Raw genomic sequence first — 21,430 nt, forward strand, 5'->3', positions numbered from 1 at the left:
CTTAAAGACGCAGGCCTCGGCGCACGCTCCGGAGCCTCGGCACAGTACGTCCCGTCACTATTAAATAGTAAAAAAACATTATATATTTGGATGTATGTCTGTTTTTCAGGTAGGTGGTGTTTTTGTTGTGTTGTTATACGCTTGTTTTATCAGCTGACAGGTGAACAGATTAGCTATAGCTCTGGTTAACCTAGCTTAGCTTGTCGAGTGTTATGAGCATAACGTAAGAGTGACACTTAGCCGTTAGCATTAGCATGAGAGGTCAGAGCAGGTGATGTGAGTTTGAAACGAGCAGGTGAGTCAGTGGGATTAGGAGGCTTCAAGCGAGAGAGGACGTCAGGTTTGTTTGATCTAAAGTGTGAAATAAGTTGGTTTCTGTCAGTTAGCTTGAACACTTTTACTGTTGGTCTCAGTTTACACTGTGCTGCGTTCAGGTGCCTTGTGCCGTGTCACGTTCAGGGCACGGTCTGTGGAGCAGAAAGAATCTGACAGACAGAATCAGTATCAGATGTTTTAACTGTTTGGTTTCAGGACCAGAATCATCGACCTGCAAGTAAAACCTGCAGGATTAACAGCTACATATTTATATTTTATTTTATTTAACACAAGGGAAAAATACAAAACAAGACAGGGAATAAAAATACAGAAATTAGTCAAAAATATTATTATATTAAACTGAAAATCAAGAGATGAGGGAGATTAAGCCTTCAGTGGTTTACAGTAGTGTGCAGAATTATATATGACATGAAAGAAGAGCTGCTATTACACCTAGAATTATTGATTTACCCCAAATAATCAGAAGATTATTGTCTTTTATATTTGCTTCCAAGCTGACATTAAATATATTATATTATTATATTATATTATATTATATTACTGTCAGTAAATGAAGGTTTGTTTTTAATGATCAGACCAAAACAAGTAAGTGTATGAACATTTTATTTTCAGTGTATCGACTTTTAAAATACATAATAATAATAATAATAATAATTCTACTAAAAATAATATTGATACCAGAGTAGATGGTTAATGGTTTCGGCCTCTGAAGAATGAGAATAAAATATATATTTTGTAGGAATAAAGTAAAAGAAATACTGTAATATAATTTCTATCCACTGACCAACTGTTGTATAATTTATAACGCTAACTGTAGCTTGTAATAAAGGCAGTAAAAGGTAGATTATTTCGCACTGTGGTATAAAATACTTTCAAATTAAAACACAAGAACCTCAGGAAAAGTACATTAAGTGAGTAAAAGTACAAAGTCACTTCCCTCCCCTGAGGTCTGATTACCACTAAACCACCTTCGTGTGACGCCACCGCCGGGCTCAGCTCACTAGTTTCAGGTTTTTTGATGTGTAAGTCACAGGAGTGCAGATGGTGGGTGATATTATGGTAAAAGACAGTAAGAAAAACCCCACCTCTGTAGTTCCCTCTCACCTCGAGCTCAGCTGACATCAACCCCTAAAACCTCAAACCCTCTGAACTGTGCATGTGAGCTGACGGCGGCGTGAGCGTTTCAGACGAAGGTTTCCCAACCAGCAGGCAGCTGCTTCCAGCAGACAGACTCAGTCAGAGATCAGCAGGTGAACACAGTAGCAGCTGAAGGAGGTGGAGGAGAACAAACACGGAGCTAAGAGAGACAGACTTGCGTTCATCAGGTGACAAGAACGTGGCTTCAGTGTCTGTTGGTTGTGTGAGTAGCAGGTGATGATATGAAGGTGTTATCAGGAGTAAGGACCCTATGTGACCTGTCTGTCTGTCTGTCTGTCTGTCTCTCTCTCAGGTCCTGGCTACAGTCTGATGGGTTCATGATAACATCCAGGAGAGGGGAGCCCGTCCTGTAGCATGGCCCTCACCGAGGAGCAGGCTGAGAAGTAAGAGAGTCTGGGGTTTGAGATGGGACTTTTCTTTCTGCTTTCACCTCAATCAATCTGTTTGATTCAGGATTAATTTTAAGATTCTTGCTGATGGCTTTTAAAGCACGGCCCCGAGCTACATGGCAGAAGTGTTACACACGAGCCGGTTCACAGCCTTAGATCCAAAGTTGAGGCTTAAAGGAGAACTCTGGTGTTTTTAAACCTTGGTCCTATTTATAGATACTCTGGTGTCTGAGTGACTGGTAGGTGCTAAAAGTGTTGGAACTGGTCCAGTAGATCACCTCAGCCAGCAGCCACCAAACTAAAAGAGCTTGTTTGATCCACTGACAGGCTCAGAGTGTTATTCTAAGTGTGTGACAGCATCATGGAAAGGATCCCTACAGAGAGAGACCTGGAAGATCCTTTTGGTTTAACCACAAACAGCACACACACCAGACTACATTCACTAAAACAGGGGTTTTAGAGAACAGGACACAGGAGCTGCTGCTCTGCCTCACCCTCAGTTGGTTTGCTTGTTTGTCTTATTGTCTGACTTTGGTGTTAGTTATTAGTTTGGATCCAACACACGGGACTTTGTGTCGCACAATAACAGAAACAAACTAATCAATCAAGGCAGCAGTAGACCAGCAATTTCCTCGTTCTGTGAGGTAAAATTACTGTTTTTGTTAATGGAGTCTGGTGGCTTTGGAGAGAGCCATTTCCTGGTGGCTGCTGGCTGAGGTGATCTACTGGACCAATTTGAAAACCTTTTGTACCTATCAGTCATTCAGACACAAGGATGTGTGCAAGAAGGGCCCACATTTAAAATACTGCAGTCACCCTGTGTGTTATTTAACCAAAACCAGCCGTTATATTATACAGCCACCAGACTCCATTGACAAAAACAGTAATTTAACCCTTTTTAAAAAACATTTAAAGGTACGTTTTTTTCCCCGTTTACCATCCTTATCTTCCTTCTGTCTTCTCTCTTCTGTGTTTTAAACTTTACGTCTTCATTTCGTCCTAATATTATTATCATTATTTGACATTTAGGTAGACTGGCCCTTTAATGGTCTGATAATGTAGCTCCATATCATCAGTCACATCTCTATGAGAGCAATTTGTAGATACAGAACTCCTGTTTATTTCAGGATTCAAATGACATGTTTGGTAATCTGTGTGTGTGTGTGTGTGTGACTGTGTGACTGTGTGACTGTGTGTGTGTGTGTGTGTGTGTGTGTGTGTGACTGTGTGACTGTGTGACTGTGTGACTGTGTGACTGTGTGTGTGCGTGCGTCTGTGTCTGTGTGTGTGTCTGTGTCTGTGTCTGTGTCTGTGTGTGTGTGTGTATGTGTCTGTGTGTGTGTGTGTGTGTGTGTGTGTGTGTGTGTGTGTGTGTGTGTGTGTGTGTGTGTGTGTGTGTGTGTGTGTGTGTGTGTGTGTGTGTGTGTGTGTGTGTGTGTGTGTGTGTGTGTGTGTGTGTGTGTTGTCCAGACACTGCTGGGTGTGTTTTGCCACGGAGAGAGACGACCGCAGTGCCGAGTGGGTGAGCCCCTGCCGGTGTAAAGGCTGCACCAAATGGATCCACCAGTCCTGTCTGCAGCGCTGGCTGGACGAGAAGCAGAAGGGAAACAGCGGAGGAGCCGTCAGCTGTCCGCAGTGTGGCACCGAGTACCACATCACCTTCCCTAAGATGGGTCAGTGACACTTCACAGCTGCAGGGCTTCAGTCGGTCTGCCGAGCCGCCGGTCCAGGAAGCTTTTTTACTGTATTCTGTGTGGTGAAATGACTGTTTTTGTGAATGGAGGCTGGTGGCTTTGAAGAGAGATTATTTCAGTGGTTGTAACTTTGAACCACCTCACACAGACGTCCTTTCCTACAAATCCTGCATTTGTTGAGGACTATTTTCAGACTATTTGCTGCTGTGGTGAGCTGGAGTAAACTACAGTGTGTGTGTTGATGGAGATGAAGGAACATGTGACCCAGAGCAGTCTGTCTGTGTTGCTGCCTTCCCACAGGCCCGCTGGTGTATTTCCTCCAGCAGGTGGACAGAGTGCTGTCACGGGTCAGTCCCTTCGCCGCCGTCGGGGTGGTGGTCGGGACCGTCTACTGGTCGGCCGTCACGTACGGAGCCGTGACCGTCATGCAGGTGCACAGAGAGGAAAATACACCGTGTGTCACCACAGAGTGCGCAGTGTGTTCACGTCTGTGTGTGTGTGTGTGTGTGTGTGTGTGTGCAGGTTGTGGGACATAAGAAGGGCCTGTATGTGATGGAGCGAGCCGACCCCCTGTTCCTGCTGATGGGTCTGCCCACCATCCCTGTGGTGCTCGTCCTTGGAAAGATGATCCGCTGGGAGGATTATCTAGTGAGGCTGTGGCAGAGATACTCCTACAGAGGGAAGCTCCCACCAGGTATAAACACACACACACACACATCAAACTAATTTAGGCTGCCATGTTGTCAACAAGCTAAAAATATTCCTCTTTATTCTCATCCAGCTGTACGGATCAATCTTACCGTGACTCCAGTAGTTTTAAACCTGGAGCCACCAAACTCCATTGATAAAAACAGTAATTTTAGCAGGAGTTGCTGCTGTGCCCTCTGCCTTGATCGGTTAGTTTGTTTGTGTGATAGTGTGTCACATAAATATTGTGTTGGATCTGAACTAACCCTTCAAATCTCTAAAGTCTCACAATAACACAAATAAATGAACCAGTCAAGGCAACGATAAATCAGCAGCTCCTGTGTTCTGAGAAGTAAAATGACTTTTTGTGAATGGAGTCTGGTGTGTTTAGAATAACAATCTGAGCCTGTCTGTGGCAAAAACAAGCGCTTTTAGTGGACGTACTGCTCAACCATTTTACAGTCACATGACCCGCCTGTGTGCTCTGCCCCAGGTAACAGCAGGTATCTGCCCCGTGTCCCTGTGGACGTCCCCGGAGCAGGAGATCACCTCTCCGTGTCCAGGACTCTGTGTGGAGCTCTCATCTTTCCCTCCGTCGCCAGTCTGGTGGGACGGCTGCTGTTTCGACGGATGCCCTCTGACCTTCAGCGCACCGTGCTGGTGAATCTCCCTTTTTTGTTCTGCACATTTGCACCATGAATCCTTAAACTGCAGAGCTGCTGGACACCACGCCACGACACGTTTGGCTGATTTTAAATTAAATATTTTCACAACAGTCTTCTGATTAACTCCTGACTTGCAAAATTATCTTTTGAATTAACAAACATCATGTGTGTGTAATTCAAGGCACGATTCAAGTGGGATCAAAACTTTATCTGTCTGTCACTCAGCACAGGCTCAAATATCGATTCAGGCCTTAAAACATGATGAAGGAATCATAAAAAACTAAACAGTTTTGCACACTAGTTGTAAAACCTGCTGCCTGACACGAAGATGAAATATTGTCTGTATTTACTCACCTGGTGGTGCAGAAGAGGTGTTTTTCCCCGTCGCTCGGCTGACGGCGTCCTGTCCGTGCTGCTCTCCCCCCCCACAGGGTGGCATCGCCTTCGTGCTGATGAAGGGAGTGCTGAAGGTGTACTTCAAACAGCAGCAGTACGTCATCCAGGCCAACCGGCACATCCTGAACTACCCCGAGACAAACGGAGACGGGCAGAGTGACGGCGCCGAGGAGGACACGGAGGACAGCGGAAATGAGTAGCTGGGGAGGAGAAAGGGGGGAGGGGGGCAGGAAGGGAGGCAGAGACGATGATTTACCCTAAAACACAAACACAGAATCCTTTAAGCTGAGTTTGTTTCATCTGCCTCCAGTCGAACTGCTGACAACCAGAATCGATTTAAAGAGACTTTTATCTTTGTGTTTCTGAGAACAACAACACGTCCGAGCAGCCAAATCTGAGACACAAAACAACCTTTTCCAGTTTTTTCACCTCTGGCTCTGAAACTGTAGCACATTTAACTCCACAAAGATACCGAGAGACGTTTAGTTAGTGTTTCTGTGAGATTCATCAAGGGCTCGTGTAGAAGAAACTGAAAGCTGAGCGGCCGAATGAAAGGAAAGATTATTATCATTTTAAGTCTGACTGAAGCTGAAACATATTCTCTAAAAGTCAGAATAAATCAGGCGTTAGCAGAGACACACGTTGACTCCAAGCGTGTTTCAGTTTTGAAGATCATAAGAAATATTATATCCACATTACTTTGGCCTAGCTAGCTGTTAGCAGCAACGGCGCCGCTGTCAGAGCGTCAATAATAATATAAACTAAATCAACTCAAAGAATGATTGTTTTTCCTCACCTGTAATTGTTGGGATATGTGTAATACTTTTGAAATGATAATAAAGTCATATCATGTATTCTAGCTGATGTACACAGTGCTAATATTAGAGCTAGCCTTAGCTAACATGGCTAACGTTAGCCACATACTTGCATGTTTATTAGTAGATCACACATAATATCCAGGCACACTGATGGAATATTATTTATCATCCACCATAAATACATCCTAGCACGTTAAGCTGTCCAGGCTAGCTCTGATATTAGCCTCGGGTACGTTAGCAGTGACGTATGAGACAAACGTTATTGGCATTTCAAAAGCATCACACACAACCTGACAACAGACGTCTGACCGGGAGTCTCACCTAAAAAACTTTTTCTTTTAAAAGTACTAATTGAACAAGTCACTTTTCACCTCTGGACTATTAGCTAAATTCCCACACATGCTGAGCTCTCTGAGTTCGCCCGTATCATGTCCGATCTGACTCCACACCATCCTCACTTATTGAGCCTTCTTCCTCTTCATGTGCCTTCTGTGAAGCAGCTTTACAAAGTCAGGACTGTCTGCCAAGTACTGGACTGCTCACATCTCCCAGTTCTCAGTAACGGTTCCTCATCTAAAGCCTCATCTTCTACATATTTAATACTTGGTTTATGCTCTAAATGTACTGTCAGTCAGTTGGCTGTTCTCCTGTTAAGAGGAGAACTCTGGTGTTTTTAGACCTGGGCCCTATTTGTACACATGTTGGTGTCTAAATGACATCATGTCATGTAGATTGTTCCAGCCGTTAATATCACTCTCTTCAAAGCCACCAGACTCCATTGACAAAAATAGTAATTTTACCTTGTAGAACACAGTAGTTGCCGTTCTTCCGCTGCCTCAATCAGTTAATGTGTTTGTGCTATTGTGTGACTTTGGTGTTTTTAAAGGGTTAAGATCCCGTTTTAAAACGCCAAAGTCACACAATAATACAAACTAACTAGCAGCAGCAGAGCAGCAGCTCCTGTGTCCTGTTCTCTAAAATCCCTGTTTTAGTGAATGTAGTCTGGTGTGTGTGCTGTTTGTGGTTAAACCAAAAGGATCTTCCAGGTCTCTCTCTGTAGGGATCCTTTCCATGATGCTGACACACACTTAGAATAACACTCTGAGCCTGTCAGTGGATCAAACAAGCTCTTTTAGTGGACCTACTGTGATCAGGTGCAGTTGTCCCAAAACACCAAAAACTGTCAAAATAGGGCCACGGTTTTAAAAACACAATCATCTCACCAACTCTTCCACCAACCTTGATGCCTGATTTTTTTTTTTGATGCAGCTGGCTTAATGAGCCCATGACGCTCACACACTGTTCTGACCAGCTGAATCCCAGTTTCTTGCAGACTGAAGTGTTGGATGTTGTAGAAACGCTCCCACAGCTCCCAGTAACACACCAGCAGACTCAAACCAGTCACAGCGTTTCATAGTTGATGTCCACTGTGGGTCGCTCGTGGTTATTGGGTGATTGTTTTCACTTGCTGCACTGAACCCGAGTTGCTCAGTTTGAAATATGTTTATTAACATTGAAAGCTTGAGATTTATTATTATTGGTTTGAAGCTCCTTGTGCTCCCGAGAATAAATAAATTATGCTAAAATTAGTTTCTGATTGTTGGTGTGAAAAACGGAGGAGGAGCTCCTGGTGGTCACGAGGCTCCTCGTTATCACGTGTTTGTTCTTTGCCAAATGAACACGCTCGGGGACTAATCGTACAGTTTCCTTGCATCCATTTTGTGTATGTTAGAAGGAGCTCTTATTTTATGTCTCGGTGAATGATTTGTGTAATAAAGATCTTTGTAAAACCTGCACGTGTCGAAGTATTTAAGCTCCATCATCAGCAATTTTAAAGCGTGCACACTTAGCTTTTATTCACCTCCAGTTCTGAGTCTTTGACATGTAACAGAGCTCAGACTGTCTCATTAATCTCTTTTTTTATACATGATTCCACATCTATGATGTTTGTTTTAGCTTTCTGACAACGAGGAGCAGCACAAAAATAAAACTAAAGAGCTGGAGTGCTCACCTGTCTGCAAGGATTCAGGACATATGATGGATTATATATTTGCTGGTGATTATTTCAGACAGAAAGTATCAGCAGAGCTTCCATAACGGACCCGTTATTATTATTATTATTATTATTATTATTATTAAGTAATATCATTATTTAGTAATGGAGCGAATATTCCAATGTTTTACTTAATTAAAAGATGAAACTATTAATAAATTAGGAGTGCTGTTTCAAGTATTCAAAAAGTACAGAAATATTAGCACCAAAATATAATTAAAGTACCAAAAGTCCTCCCAGAAGGATCAATAAAGTTTGAACTTAATCTGACCTAATGCATCTTTTTTAAAATTATATTTTGTATCAATAATCTGAATCTGTACAGTAGAGCAGCAGAAAATCTAAATAGTACAAATACATGAAAATTTCACATAAGTGCAGTATTTCAGTAAACATACTTCGTGGACAGTAATCCTTACAGATTAAAAATAAAAAATTAATTTCTAAAAATAATTTTGTGATGCTTTGCAGAGAAGGGGAGGTCCCGCCCACTCGGCTCGCTGATTGGCTGTTGCGTTTTGATCTCAATAGCCGATTGGCTAATTCCGCTTCCCTCCCAGGAGTCAGGAAGTAGGAGCTTGTTGCCAAAGAATGTATCTCAATGGGCCAAACTCCGAGCAGCGGACAGTTTAATTGATGTAATTCTGCCATGAGAAGAGTCACGCTGTTTGTCAACGGAACCTCCACGAATGGAAAGGTGAGCAGTGGACGGGAAAACCAGGAAATAACGTCAGAGTTGGTTAGCATTCACGTTTGTGTTTATGCTAATGTAAAGCGGCTAGTTTAGCTTCTCTCACAAGCTAATGTCAGACATTTTGATTAATTCGCGGTGGGCTCAGGTGTGCTGAGGTGTGCTGTCGGTGCTGTCACGCAGGTGGTGGCCGTGTACGGCTCTCTGGAGGACTTACTGTCCGTGGCCGGCTCCAAACTGGGAATAAGAGCCTCTAGTGTTTATAACGGGAACGGCGGCCTCATAGACGACATCACGTTAATCAGGTGAGCAGCAGCAGCACTCAGGTGTGGAGGAGGTATCCGGGTACTTTACGGAAGTAAGAGTACTAATACAGAACTGCAAACACACTCTGTAGTGTGTGAGTAAGAGTAGTGACAGCATCATGGAAAGGATCCCTACAGAGAGAGACCTGGAAGATCCTTTTGGTTTAACCACAAACAGCACACACACCAGACTACATTCACTAAAACAGGGATTTAAGAGAACAGGACACAGGAGCTGCACACAATAACTCAAACAAACGAACAGATGGAGGTGGCAGCAGAGCAGCAGCTCCTGAGTCCTGTGAGGTAAAATCCCTGTTTTAGTGAATGTAGTCTGGTGTGTGTGCAGAGAGCGATATAACGGCTGTTTGTGGTTAAACCAGAAGGATCTTCCAGGTCTCTAAGTATCTGAGTATAATGTGTTGGAAGTATTAAACGTTGTGGAGCAGAAAAGTGACAAGAAACGGTTCGAGTTGAGTTGCATTTAAAAGGCAGTAAAGAAGAATGCAGTGAAGTAGAAGGTCAAATATTAGGTAAATATTTCCCTCTGGTGGAGCAGATGTTCAGTCTGTGTGTCTGTCTGCAGAGATGATGATGTGCTGTACATATCGGAGGGAGACTCTTTTGAAGGTAAGTTGAACATTTTCTTCCACAATAGTGAGCCACATATTACTAAGAATCACTGTATGACTAAAACCACGGGGAATTTAAAGGGTTTTTTATGCCATAAGTCAGTAAAACAACCAAAAACTAACAATAATTTTCCTCAGGAGGATCTCAGGAGGATCTCAGTGGCCCCGAAAAGGACCAGACTCACACTGATTGGCTGACGCTGAACGTCGGTGGACGCTGCTTCACCACCACCAGGTAAATATCGCCGTCATGGCTGCAACGTGATCCTTTGGGACAACTGCACCTGCTCTCTGCACACACACCAGACTACATTCACAAAAACAATGATTTTAGCTCACAATAGACAGGAGCTGCTGGTCTACTGCTGTCTTGATTGGCTAGTTTGGTGTTTTAAAGGGTTAGTGCAGATCCACCACAATATTTGAATAACACATAATAACACAAACAAACTAACTGATGGAGGCGGCAGCAGACCAGCAACTCCTTTTTGTTCTGTCAGGTAAAATTGCTGTTTTTGTCAATGGAGTCTGGTGGCTTTGAAGAGAGCGATTTCATGGCTGCTGGCTTGTCTACTGGATTTCAATTCTAAAACTTTTTACACCCACCAGTCATTTAAACATCCCAAAGTTATCCCTTAAGCTGCATTGATTTGTAAATACACTGTGTGTGTGTGTGTGTGTGTGTCCTCAGGAGCACGCTGGTCAGTAAAGAGCCGGAGAGCATGCTGGCCCACATGTTCAGAGAGAAAGGTGAAGCTGCTCAGTAAACCCTGAAGTCTTTATCTAGAGTAGATCCGTGCTGCCGTCTGACTCTGTGACCTTCATTCAGATGTTTGGGGGAACAAGCAGGACTCTCAGGGGGCGTACCTGATAGACCGCAGCCCGGACTACTTTGAGCCCATTCTGAACTACCTGAGACACGGACAGCTCATCATCAACGAAGGCATCAACCCTCTGGGTACAGCACACACACACACACACACACACACACTCTTACAGGTGCACCCCACCTGTAAGAGACTGTGCCCTAATGTCCAGTGTGTCCTCTGCAGGTGTGCTGGAGGAGGCTCGCTTCTTTGGCATTGAGCAGCTCGCTGAGCAGCTGGAGACGCTCATTAAGGTGTGTGTGAGTGAGTGAGTGTGTGTGTGAGAGTGTGTGTGTGAGTGAGTGTGTGTGTGTAGAGCAGTTTGGAGGCTGAAGTGTGTCTCAGGTGATCTCACCTGAACTCCTGTGTGTCCTGTTCAGTCCTCTCAGCCTCCTGACGACCACTCACCTCTGACCCGCAAGGAGTTCATACGCTTCCTGTTGGCCACCACGACCAAGTCGGAGCTCCGCTGTCAGGTAGACACACACACACACACACACACACACACACACACACACACACAAGCTTTGAAACTCTGTTGTTGTTCTTGCTAAATCTTGTGGTGCTAAAAAACTTTTTACAGCTGTCTTGTATTTTATTTTTCTGAAGTTGACGCAGGATTTCTGATCTGATCTGTATCTCTGTGGCCAGACCTCCTTTAATAAAAACCTGTTATTTCAGAGTGTGTGTGCACCTGGGTGAAACTAGACAAAGAAGTATAAACTGCTACAGGACTGTCACAGAGGGGATCATCAGTTTTCAGGGTTAGAATACGAAGTCAAAAACAAACGTAAAAGGCAGGTAAATGAAAGACTAAATATCTTCTTTCCAACAGTCGTTAAAAGAATGAACGCAGCCTGTTTCCTCCTGGTCTGGTCACACAACAGTAGATTATAATAATTCATTTGTAAACTTGCTTAAGTTACATATTTATCATCCGTTCTCAGTGGCAGGTTGGTTTGGTTCAGGACACACTTGGGTACAAATGGCTTCGGCCTCCTTTATTCAATAGAAAATGTAGCTGTGCACTAAACAGAAGCCCTGCGGTCTCTCAGGGTCTGAACTTCACCGGCGCCGATCTGTCTCGTCTGGATCTGCGCTACATCAACTTTAAGATGGCCAACCTGAGGGGGGCCAACCTGACCCACGCCAACCTGAGCGGGGCCAACCTGGAGAGGGCCGACCTGTCCATGGCCTGCCTGGACGTGAGTGCTGCTGGAGTTTGATTCCTGTCGTTATTCTGTGTGATGCTCTCAGGTGTAACGTCTGCACAGCTCTCAGTTCATCAGACCCTCAGCAGGAAAACAACAGGGCCGGCAGGTGGAAATAACTCCTCCCATCGCAGTCAGCTGCAGCACACCTGTGTGCACCCACCTCTTGGGAATTGTAGTTTTTCAGTACTAAATGGGGCCCTGTGGCGTACAGGAGGTTTACAACAACAGGAAGCTTGTTCTGGTACTTTACACTTTGATATAATAAAGTCAGATATTAACCAGAGGTTCATGTCTGTGCCAACTAAAGAGAGCAGTGCAGTCACCCAACAGCAGAATCTCAGGAGGAGTTTTGACCAATCAGATGATCCTTTGTTTAAAAGACCTAAATGAACTCTGTGCCCTTCAGGCTCCTGTCTGAGGGTCTGTGGACACGTCATGTTGGACAGATGTGTGTTTTGTTGTCATTTAGAGGCCAACATCTGTACTAATAGGCTCTTTTTAAAGAGATGAACCCTAACCCTGCTCTACCGTGTGTGTGTGTGTGTGTGTCGGTCGGTCGGTCGGTCGCAGGCGGCCAACCTGCAGGGGGTGAAGATGCTCTGCACCAACGCTGAGGGAGCGTCGCTGAGGGGCTGCAACTTCGAGGATCCTGCTGGAATCAAAGCCAACCTGGAAGGTGAAGCAGCCAATCACAACGGCTCGCTAGAGAGACCCTCAGCAGGTGAAGCTGTGGGGAACTCATTCGTGTGTGTGTGTGTGTGTGTGTAGGAGCCAACCTGAAGGGTGTGGACATGGAGGGAAGTCAGATGACAGGGATCAACCTGAGGGTCGCCACACTGAAAAACGCCAAACTGAAGAACTGCAACCTGAGAGGAGCCACGCTGGCCGGGACGGACCTGGAGGTGAGGACACACACACACACACACACACACACACACACACACACGACATAAACGTGGCTCTGTGTTACCTTCAGGTGTTGTGTGTATTTCCCAGAACTGTGACCTGTCGGGGTGTGACCTCCAGGAGGCGAACCTGAGGGGCTCCAATGTGAAGGGAGCCATCTTTGAGGAGATGCTGACTCCTCTGCACATGTCTCAGAGCGTGCGGTGAAACGTCTTACACACACACACACACACACACACACACACACACACACACACACACACACACACACACACACACACACACACACACACACACACACACACACACACACACACACACACACACACACACAGGGGTTCGTCTCAGTATCTGTGACACGTGTGTGTTTCATGATCCACAAACACAAACGAGTTCTGGTGTCAAACTTTTCTGATGGTTTTCCTCATAATGACTCTGTTTCACTAGTTCTCTTGATAAATCGAGGAGTTTTTCAGTTCATAAAATGTCCCTAAATATTTAAAAAATGCACATTAGAAGCTCCTACAAACCGAGATGACGTCTGTCAGTGTTCTTCATCTAAATGCATCGTGCATGTGAGGATTGAAGCACATTAAAACAGTTGAATATCATGCAGTCATGTCAGACGATAAGAATTAATTCACAGCTCAGTTTGAAAAATAAAATCAGACATTTCTTGAATTCTGTTTGTTTGTTGTTCAGAAGATGCTTTTGCGATAATTAGTATAATAATTCACTCTCAATCCTTCGCACACATCTGTAAATGTTGTTTTTATTTGTTGGGTCATGAAACAGACAGTAGTCACAAGTATCGACTCTCATTTCTCTGATTTCTCTCCGTCCGACGACAAACGAATGCCAAACTTTGTATTTTGCTCCGAACCAAACGCAGACACGTGTGAAACGTGTTTCTGTAGTTTTACTGTATTAATGTCGTCTTTTTTTTAAAACCTGTCGTCTTTGGGAAATGTTTTTGTAGGTTATCAGGACGTTAGCGACGTGTTTTTGAATGTAGTTTTGTAAAAGTTAAACACAAGTTCGTGATCCTGAGGAGTGTTTTGAGAGGTTTTAAAGTTGCTTCAAACTCATTTGAATTAAACGTACGTCTGGCTAAAATATTTAATATTGATCAAGACCCACAGAGGAAACGTGAGCTGGACATTAGCTGAAGTTTCAAGGCTTAAATGTGGTAAAAAGTCAGTGAGGTTTTGTTATAAAAAATAAAAAAAAAAGCCCAGTTGTCCTTTTTTCAGATTTCTTTTTTACAGCTGGTAATAAATGTAAAAGTTGTTCAACATGTTTTATCGCAGACTTAATGGTGCATTTTTCAGTCCTTATCAGCGTCATTTCATTACCTCTGCTGGCAAAGGAAATAACTTTAACTTAGTTTTTTCTCTCCTGGTTTTAACACTGTGTGAAACAGACCAAGAAAAACACTCCATGAAACACATCGACTCTCTGTGGAGTATTTGAACACATCATGTTACCTCTGACGGGCGCTCACTGAAGCACGGTCGTCCTGCTTGCCGTCTTACTCGTTTTGTGATTAAAAAATGAAGAGTAAAAAAGCTTCGTACAAGTTTCAGTGTGCACATTTATTACATCTACAGTCTAAAACAAACCTTTACGTTAGAAGCAAAGCCCTGTCATGTGTCTGGGCTTCATGGTGACAGTTCTGCTCATTAAACTGCTGTTTTTATACATGAGGTTTGGTTGTTGCTGTGCCAACAGGAAAATGTATATTTTAGTAAATGTCAGATCCTGCTGAATGTACGTGTGTGTGTGTCACCGGCTGCACGAGTCGGTGCACGTTAACATGTAAACTGGTGCTAAACCGTCTGTCCTGCTGTGTTTGTGGTTATTTCATCATGTTCAATAAATGTTTTTCCTTAAACTTTCTCTTGTTTGCTTGTTTTTGTTGAACCACTTTTGTTGTGTCCTAACAGCCCAGCAGGGGGCGCTGTTGTAGTTTCACTGGCGCTCAGAGTGAGAGACGCCACCCCAACGAGACCGAGTGTTTCCTACAAGTACTTTGATTCCTTACTACCAAAGTGTGAAAATACAGGAAAATAATAATACAGGTTCTAAATTTAAAATGTGACTTGAGTAAAACTCAGATTCAAACAGTAACTCTGGAGTTTCTACCCATGGTCCTCTCTGTCCACATCCTGGTGTCTGAGTGACTGGTAAGTAGTAAAAGTGTTGGAACTGGTCCAGTAGATCACCTCAGCCAGCAGCCACCAAACGGGCTGCAATGGCTGCAACGTGATCCTTTGGGACAACTGCACCTGATCACAGTAGGTCCACTAAAAGAGCTTGTTTGATCCACTGACAGGCTCAGAGTGTTATTCTAAGTGTGTGACAGCATCATGGAAAGGATCCCTACAGAGAGAGACCTGGAAGATCCTTTTGGTTTAACCACAAACAGCACACACACCAGACTACATTCACTAAAACAGGGGTTTTAGAGAACAGGACACAGGAGCTGCTGGTCTGCGATTGGTTAGTTTGTTAGTGTTACTGTGTGATGTTGGTGTTTTAAAGGGTTAGTTTGTATTCAACACAATATATGTTTAACTCACTATAACACAAACTAACTAACCAATTAAGGCAGCATTAGACCAGCAACTCCTGTGTTCTGCAATGTAAAATGACTGTTTTTGTGAATGGAGTCTGGTGTGTTTGCAGAAAGCGACATAATGATCACCTGTAAAAAAAAAACACCCCACAAATGTATAGTTTTATGTTAAAGTGAGTGAGGAAACAGAACATTTGTTGGGGACTATTTTTTGCAGCAGATTAATCTACAGTTGGAATATCACCAGACTTATCCTTTAATTGTCTGCACTTTTCCGCTCTGGTGTTGATAGAAATCCTCCAGATCCAGATCCGGCCCCCGACCCCGACCCTCCAGCTTCACTTGTTTTCTGCCTTGTTTGCCGCCTTTGTTGCAGATGGTGATTGGCTGCAGCTCCAGTTTACATCTGTGGTGTGTTTATGTATACATGCATTCAGCCATGAGTGTAAACACAGGAACATGTAAACAGGTGGCTCCAGAAAAACAGTCGACGTGACCTCTAATCTGACTCCACTCTGCTCGATCTGTTGTCCTCAGTGTTTACAGGCTGTGGGTGGAGGGGCTTGATTGGTGGTTTGTGGTCGAGGACAAAAACTGGTCCAATCATAGTTCAATACACATCTGTAAACCACCGTTACAAAACACTGAAGCTGTGTCACATCCTGAACCTTCAGTCCCTTAAAGGAACCATATGTAACAATTTAGGAGCATTTATCGACTTGATTACATGTTTTTATCAGTTTTTTCATTAACAGCACAAAGTCCACGTTAGCACAAAAAAAGTTTTATCCGATGAAGCCCGTCTGGCCAAAAGCAAGGTTGATATTAGCAGAACGTTTAATTGATGAAGGGACCTTCTTTTGGCTGCTTGCTAACGTTATCACAATCAGCCTGAGTGAAGATGTTAGCTGGCTAGCAAACCGAAAGACTTCACTAGCTAACATTATTCACAATAATAACTCATACTGTGGTTTTTAGCCAACAATAAATGATATATTGATATAAAAAAACGCAGCAGGGACATTCAACTACCAAACTGTAACCTAAGCTGTGCTGAGGCTAGCCAGCTAGCTCCAACTTGGATCTCGCATCTTCTGCTTTATAATGATAGCTAATAAAGTAATTTGCAAACTCATTAGCATCATGAAGCTAACAGCATAAATAGAATTTAACATGAAGCCGGTCGGTCACGTCACTGTTCCAAAGACCATGATCAACCAAACTGTTAGCTAGTGTTGTTTTAGCCACCATCATAAGTTCGTGTATTGATTTAAAACCTCGTCTGGCAGAGAGAGACCTGGAAGATCCTTTTGGTTTAACCACAAACAGCTGTTCTATCGCTCTCTGCACACACACCAGACTACATTCACTAAAACAGGGATTTTAGAGAACAGGACAGGAGCTGCTGGTTTACTGCTGCTGCTTCAAATGGATAATTTCTTTGAGTTTCCCTTTAAATTTGATCTGTTTCAATTGATTCAACTCTTTAAGGACAAATCTCAGCTGCAGATCCAGATTCATCAGTGCTGCTTCATCTGAAACCTTCACTGATGTCATATTTTGCAGCTCCTGTCACGGTTTTAAGATTTAACCAACCATCAGTTGTGTTGTGGCCTGGCTGGTATAAACCATCCTGACAGCTGCCAAACACAACACTCCCCCATGCTTTACTCCCTGTGTGTTAGAGGAAACCGGTGGGTGTGTTTTCTGAGCCCAGTGGGCAAAAACGGTGTTGCTTCACTTGCATGTTTGGTCAGACTATACTGGGTTCTTGGCTCATAAGAGGCAGAGAAATGCAGGACTGTGGGCTGGAAGTGTTTATGTTGAAGTGGCTGGTCTCTGCACACCTTATAGGGCTGAGTGTGCTTGGGTCAGTAACACTGGTGGGTTTCAGACCTTGTGGTGTTTATACTCCTGGGATAGAGGGTCTCTCTATCGGAAGTCTCAAACCAAAAATGCAAACAAACTACTGGCTAAAGGCGGACACTCATATTAGGACTGTTCAGGTGATTATGAATCGGATTTGGGCACGACGACGGATGGGACCAGGTTGGACCAGGTTTGTTCCAGTCTGGGTCAGCTGGTGTTGACAGCAGGCTAATAAAATTACTTCGTCTGGAGGAGACGTACATATAAATATACATATTTACCTGAAATGAGCTAATTAAAGATCCTTCAGTAGACATAACAGACACACACCAGACTCCATTGACAAAAACAGTAATTTTACCTTCTAGAAACATCAAAAACATTTAATATCAAGAATAATCTGGACATTAGTCCTGGAAATAGATGTTTTTGTTGAATATTTTTACTTTTCTGACAAAGAGCTCTAGTTACAACTGTTATAGACTTGTGTATCGTCGGCGTAGAAATTATATTTTGAAATGTGAGCAAACATGGACACAGCGACCAAATGTGGTCCAAGCATTGATCCCTGTGGAACACGGTATTCAACCCTCGAACAGGAATACACAGTATGATTATTTACAAGACTTTATGAGTGGATTCACATCTAAATTTTGGTGACTGTTTCCATGAATCCAAACATAAAGACACCTCGTTCAGGCCCTATGTGTTGGAATATGCTAATGTCCTGTTCCCAAACTGCAAGAGCCGGTCCTTCACCTCTCCCACTCTGTCAGCTCTAGCTGACACCAAACCAAGCCTAATCTAACCAAATCCATCCACGTGTCTGTCTCGGTGCTGTAATGACAGCGGCCCACTCAGATATGAGCTCATATGAATAAATGGCTGAGTCACCGTCACGTCTGTTCCACTGACTTCACTGGAAGAACATCTGTTTGCTGTGTAGAAACTATCAGCCCTAATACCATCTGCTTTATTAATGTGACAAGTTGGTGTTATTCCAGGAAAAGCAACCACTCACACTCTGTGGAAAAAACAAAACTAACCACAACTACAACCTACGAGTGTCCTCTTAAAGGCTGCAATACATGTTACATCCCACCATATGAAAGTGTTTGGTGGTTTAATCACTTCAAAATAACATTGATTAAATGTAACAGACTATCAACAGCTGTTATATCGCTCTCTGCGAACCCACCAGACTCCATTCACAAAAACAGTCATTTTACTTTGCAGAACACAGGAGTTCTGGTTACTTTGTTTGTATTATTGCGTGACTTTGGTGTTTTAAAGAGTTGGTTCAGATCCAACACAATATCCAAATAACACATTGTAACACAAACAAACTAACCGATCGAGGCAGAAGTAGGGCAGCAACTCCTGTGTTCTGCAAGGTAAAATTACTGCTTTTGTTAGTGTAGTCTGGTGGGCAGACTCTCGGATTACGTTGCAGCCAGTGAAGCCTGGACCAATTCCAACACTTTTTGCACCTACCAGTCATTTAGACACCAACATTGCTTAAGAAAAAAGGCCCCAGGTTAAAAAAGTTATCCATTAAAGACTCAAGACCTTTTTATTTGATCACAAATAGCTGTTATATTCCTCTTTTCAAAGCCACCGGACTCCATTGACAAAAATAGTAATTTTACCTCACCAGGAATTACCAGGAGTTGCTGGTCCACTGCTGCCTTTATTGGTTAGTTTGTTTGTTTTATTATGTGAGTTTAGTGTTTCAATAGCTTAGTTCATCAGAGTTAATGTGTTAAAACACCAAAGTCACAGCAACTGCACTAGTGACTCCCGTGCTCTGTGAGGTAAAATTGCTGTTTTTGTCAGTGGAGTTCCTACCAGGGCACGACGTCACCTCCCACCACACAGGCTGACGATGGCACACAGCACATCCATGATCATAAGACCTATGAACCCTACTCATATCTGTGCAGCATGTTCTAAATACCTGCTCAGGCCCTGTGGGGTTCCTCTGCAGCTCATCCTGATGAACCTGCAGACTCCCCAACACTCCCAGAATGCTCTCTGCTCCACCCTAAACAACCAGCAACAACACCTACAGAGGAATATTAAACATTAATAACAGATGGAGCTTTATTTTGGAGGTTTACTTTGTGTGTGCGTGTAGGACTATATTCTGAGTGTGTGTGTGTGTGTGTGTGTGTGTGTGTGTGTGTGTGTGTGTGTGTGTGTGTGTGTGTGTGGGATGTGGCTTTCTGAGCTCAATGAGGGAACATTTTCTTCAGGCCAAATAAAGCTGCCCATGTAAACTCCACATTCCTGAGTTTGTGGTGTTTCTGTCTCTTTCTTTTATGGAGGGAGGAGGCTGTGTGTGTGTGTGTGTGTGTGTGTGTGTGTGTGTGTGTGTGTGTGTGTGTGTGTGTGTGTGTGTGTGTGCGTGTGTGTGTGTGACGGTTGAGTTTCACACACCTTGTGCTTGCTGCTCCCAGTTACTTCATACTGGTGTATTTAAAGTACAAACCGTCCACATCTGGATGGTGAGCGAGTCTCTGAGTCTCCTCATTAGCTGCACAGCTGTTGGCACAACAGGAGGAAACTGTCAGAGTACTCCAGTACACACTCCAGTACACACTCCAGTACACACTCCAGTACACACTCCTGGTACCTCAGAAATACAAATACTGCAAAATGTTTCCATCCTGAACGTCCAAACATAGTACACAGAAAACTACTTTACTGTAAGTAAAAATACACAAGTTTTATCAGCTTCGTGTGGTACAACTGATACTTTAACATGAAGATGAGAATACTGCAGTACTTTTACTAGTGATACTTTAACATGAAGCTGAGAATACTGCAGTACTTTTACTAGTGATACTTTAACATGAAGCTGAGAATACTGCAGTACTTTTACCACTGATACTTTAACGTGAAGATGAGAATACTGCAGTACTTTTACCACTGATACTTTAACGTGAAGCTGAGAATACTGCAGTACTTTTACCACTGATACTTTAACATGAAGCTGAGAATACTGCAGTACTTTTACCACTGATACTTTAACGTGAAGATGAGAATACTGCAGTACTTTTACCACTGATACTTTAACGTGAAGCTGAGAATACTGCAGTACTTTTACCACTGATACTTTAACATGAAGCTGAGAATACTGCAGTACTTTTACCACTGATACTTTAACATGACGCTGAGAATACTGCAGTACTTTTACCACTGATACTTTAACATGAAGCTGAGAATACTGCAGTACTTTTACCACTGATACTTTAACATGAAGCTGAGAATACTGCAGTACTTTTACCACTGATACTTTAACATGAAGCTGACAGTACTTGTGTACTTATACTACTGATACCTGTGTACTTGTACTACTGATACTGCAGTACTTTTACTACAGTAAGTGGAATACAGTGTGTACTATATGACATCCAGGATGGAAACGTTTAGGAGTCTTTGTCCTTCCCAGGAACCAAAACCTCGATTCTGCTCCACAACAATCTCCCTGCGGTGGCGGCCTCCATGACCTCTGGGGTGTGTGTGTGTGTGGGTGTGTGTGTGTGTGTGTGTGTGTGTGTGTGTGTGTGTGTGTGTGTGTGTGTGTGTGTGTGTGTGTGTGTGTGTGTGTGTGATGCAGTCCTCCAGACTCCTAGAAAGAACCACACTCATGTTAAAAAACTGAAGTACAGGGTGTGAGTGCTGAGAGACCACACAGCGCGCCGACGCTGTCACACTTGCAGGTATAAAACTCCCCACTTGGTTTAAATGTGTATCTGTAAACACACACACACACACACACACACACACACACAGCGTTATCTCACCGCCTGGCCCCGAACACGGACTCTGTCATTAGACTGCAGCTCAGTGGGGCCGAACATCTCCACTAAATTACACACTTTCCTCTCTGAACCTCAGGAGGCCTCAGGATGATCCTGCTCAGAGACACACAGAGGACATGTGGACTCACTCGGCCCTCCGGGTCGCTTCAGCTCCGGTTTGGATAAATGGTTTTTGGTTCTTTTTGTAGCTGAAGTTGACCTTGAAGAAAAAAAACTCCAAAACACTCGATAACACACTGCAGACTCACCAAAAAAGTGGAATCTACAAACACACCAGACTCCATTCACAAAAACAGTCATTTTACATCACAGAACACAGGAGCTGCTGGTCTATCACTGCCTCAAT

At 43.5% G+C, this 21,430-nt stretch overlaps 2 protein-coding genes across 5 annotated transcripts; both read left to right on the forward strand.

The window, feature by feature from the left end:
* Window positions 1-7,937, forward strand: marchf5l (membrane-associated ring finger (C3HC4) 5, like). Of its 3 annotated transcripts, none has more exons than XM_070851143.1 (7): window positions 1-44; window positions 1,787-1,877; window positions 3,354-3,556; window positions 3,878-4,008; window positions 4,100-4,271; window positions 4,758-4,924; window positions 5,361-7,937. In XM_070851143.1, the coding sequence occupies exons 2-7, from the start codon at window positions 1,849-1,851 to the stop codon at window positions 5,523-5,525; spliced, it is 867 nt and encodes a 288-aa protein (XP_070707244.1). In that variant the 5' UTR covers window positions 1-44; window positions 1,787-1,848; the 3' UTR covers window positions 5,526-7,937. The 3 variants fall into 3 exon arrangements, with proteins under 3 accessions (XP_070707244.1, XP_070707246.1, XP_070707245.1); XM_070851145.1 differs by lacking the exon at window positions 1-44 and adding an exon at window positions 59-109; XM_070851144.1 differs by lacking the exon at window positions 1-44 and adding an exon at window positions 1,542-1,661.
* An 828-nt stretch (window positions 7,938-8,765) lies between these two features.
* Window positions 8,766-13,223, forward strand: kctd9b (potassium channel tetramerization domain containing 9b). 2 transcript variants are annotated; one of them, XM_070850291.1, is made up of 12 exons: window positions 8,766-8,893; window positions 9,071-9,192; window positions 9,779-9,822; window positions 9,963-10,059; window positions 10,516-10,574; window positions 10,654-10,782; window positions 10,877-10,944; window positions 11,071-11,166; window positions 11,746-11,895; window positions 12,475-12,580; window positions 12,673-12,806; window positions 12,901-13,223. In XM_070850291.1, the coding sequence occupies exons 1-12, from the start codon at window positions 8,846-8,848 to the stop codon at window positions 13,015-13,017; spliced, it is 1,170 nt and encodes a 389-aa protein (XP_070706392.1). In that variant the 5' UTR covers window positions 8,766-8,845; the 3' UTR covers window positions 13,018-13,223. The 2 variants fall into 2 exon arrangements, with proteins under 2 accessions (XP_070706392.1, XP_070706393.1); XM_070850292.1 differs by having other exon boundaries at window positions 9,966-10,059.
* Window positions 13,224-21,430: the final 8,207 nt, after the last annotated feature.

This window comes from Pempheris klunzingeri, chromosome 19 (genome assembly GCF_042242105.1).
Source record: "Pempheris klunzingeri isolate RE-2024b chromosome 19, fPemKlu1.hap1, whole genome shotgun sequence".
NCBI lineage: Eukaryota > Metazoa > Chordata > Actinopteri > Acropomatiformes > Pempheridae > Pempheris > Pempheris klunzingeri.

Excerpts from the sequence above, each read along its gene's own strand:
- marchf5l (XM_070851143.1), top strand. The coding sequence starts at position 1,849 with ATGGCCCTCACCGAGGAGCAGGCTGAGAA. Across the intron at positions 4,009-4,099 it reads GAGCCGTGACCGTCATGCAG|GTTGTGGGACATAAGAAGGG; the intron begins GTGCACAGAGAG and ends GTGTGTGTGCAG. Across the intron at positions 4,272-4,757 it reads CAGAGGGAAGCTCCCACCAG|GTAACAGCAGGTATCTGCCC; the intron begins GTATAAACACAC and ends GCTCTGCCCCAG.
- kctd9b (XM_070850291.1), top strand. The coding sequence starts at position 8,846 with ATGAGAAGAGTCACGCTGTTTGTCAACGGAACCTCCACGAATGGAAAG. Across the intron at positions 9,823-9,962 it reads GGAGGGAGACTCTTTTGAAG|GAGGATCTCAGGAGGATCTC; the intron begins GTAAGTTGAACA and ends AATTTTCCTCAG. Across the intron at positions 11,167-11,745 it reads AGTCGGAGCTCCGCTGTCAG|GGTCTGAACTTCACCGGCGC; the intron begins GTAGACACACAC and ends GCGGTCTCTCAG.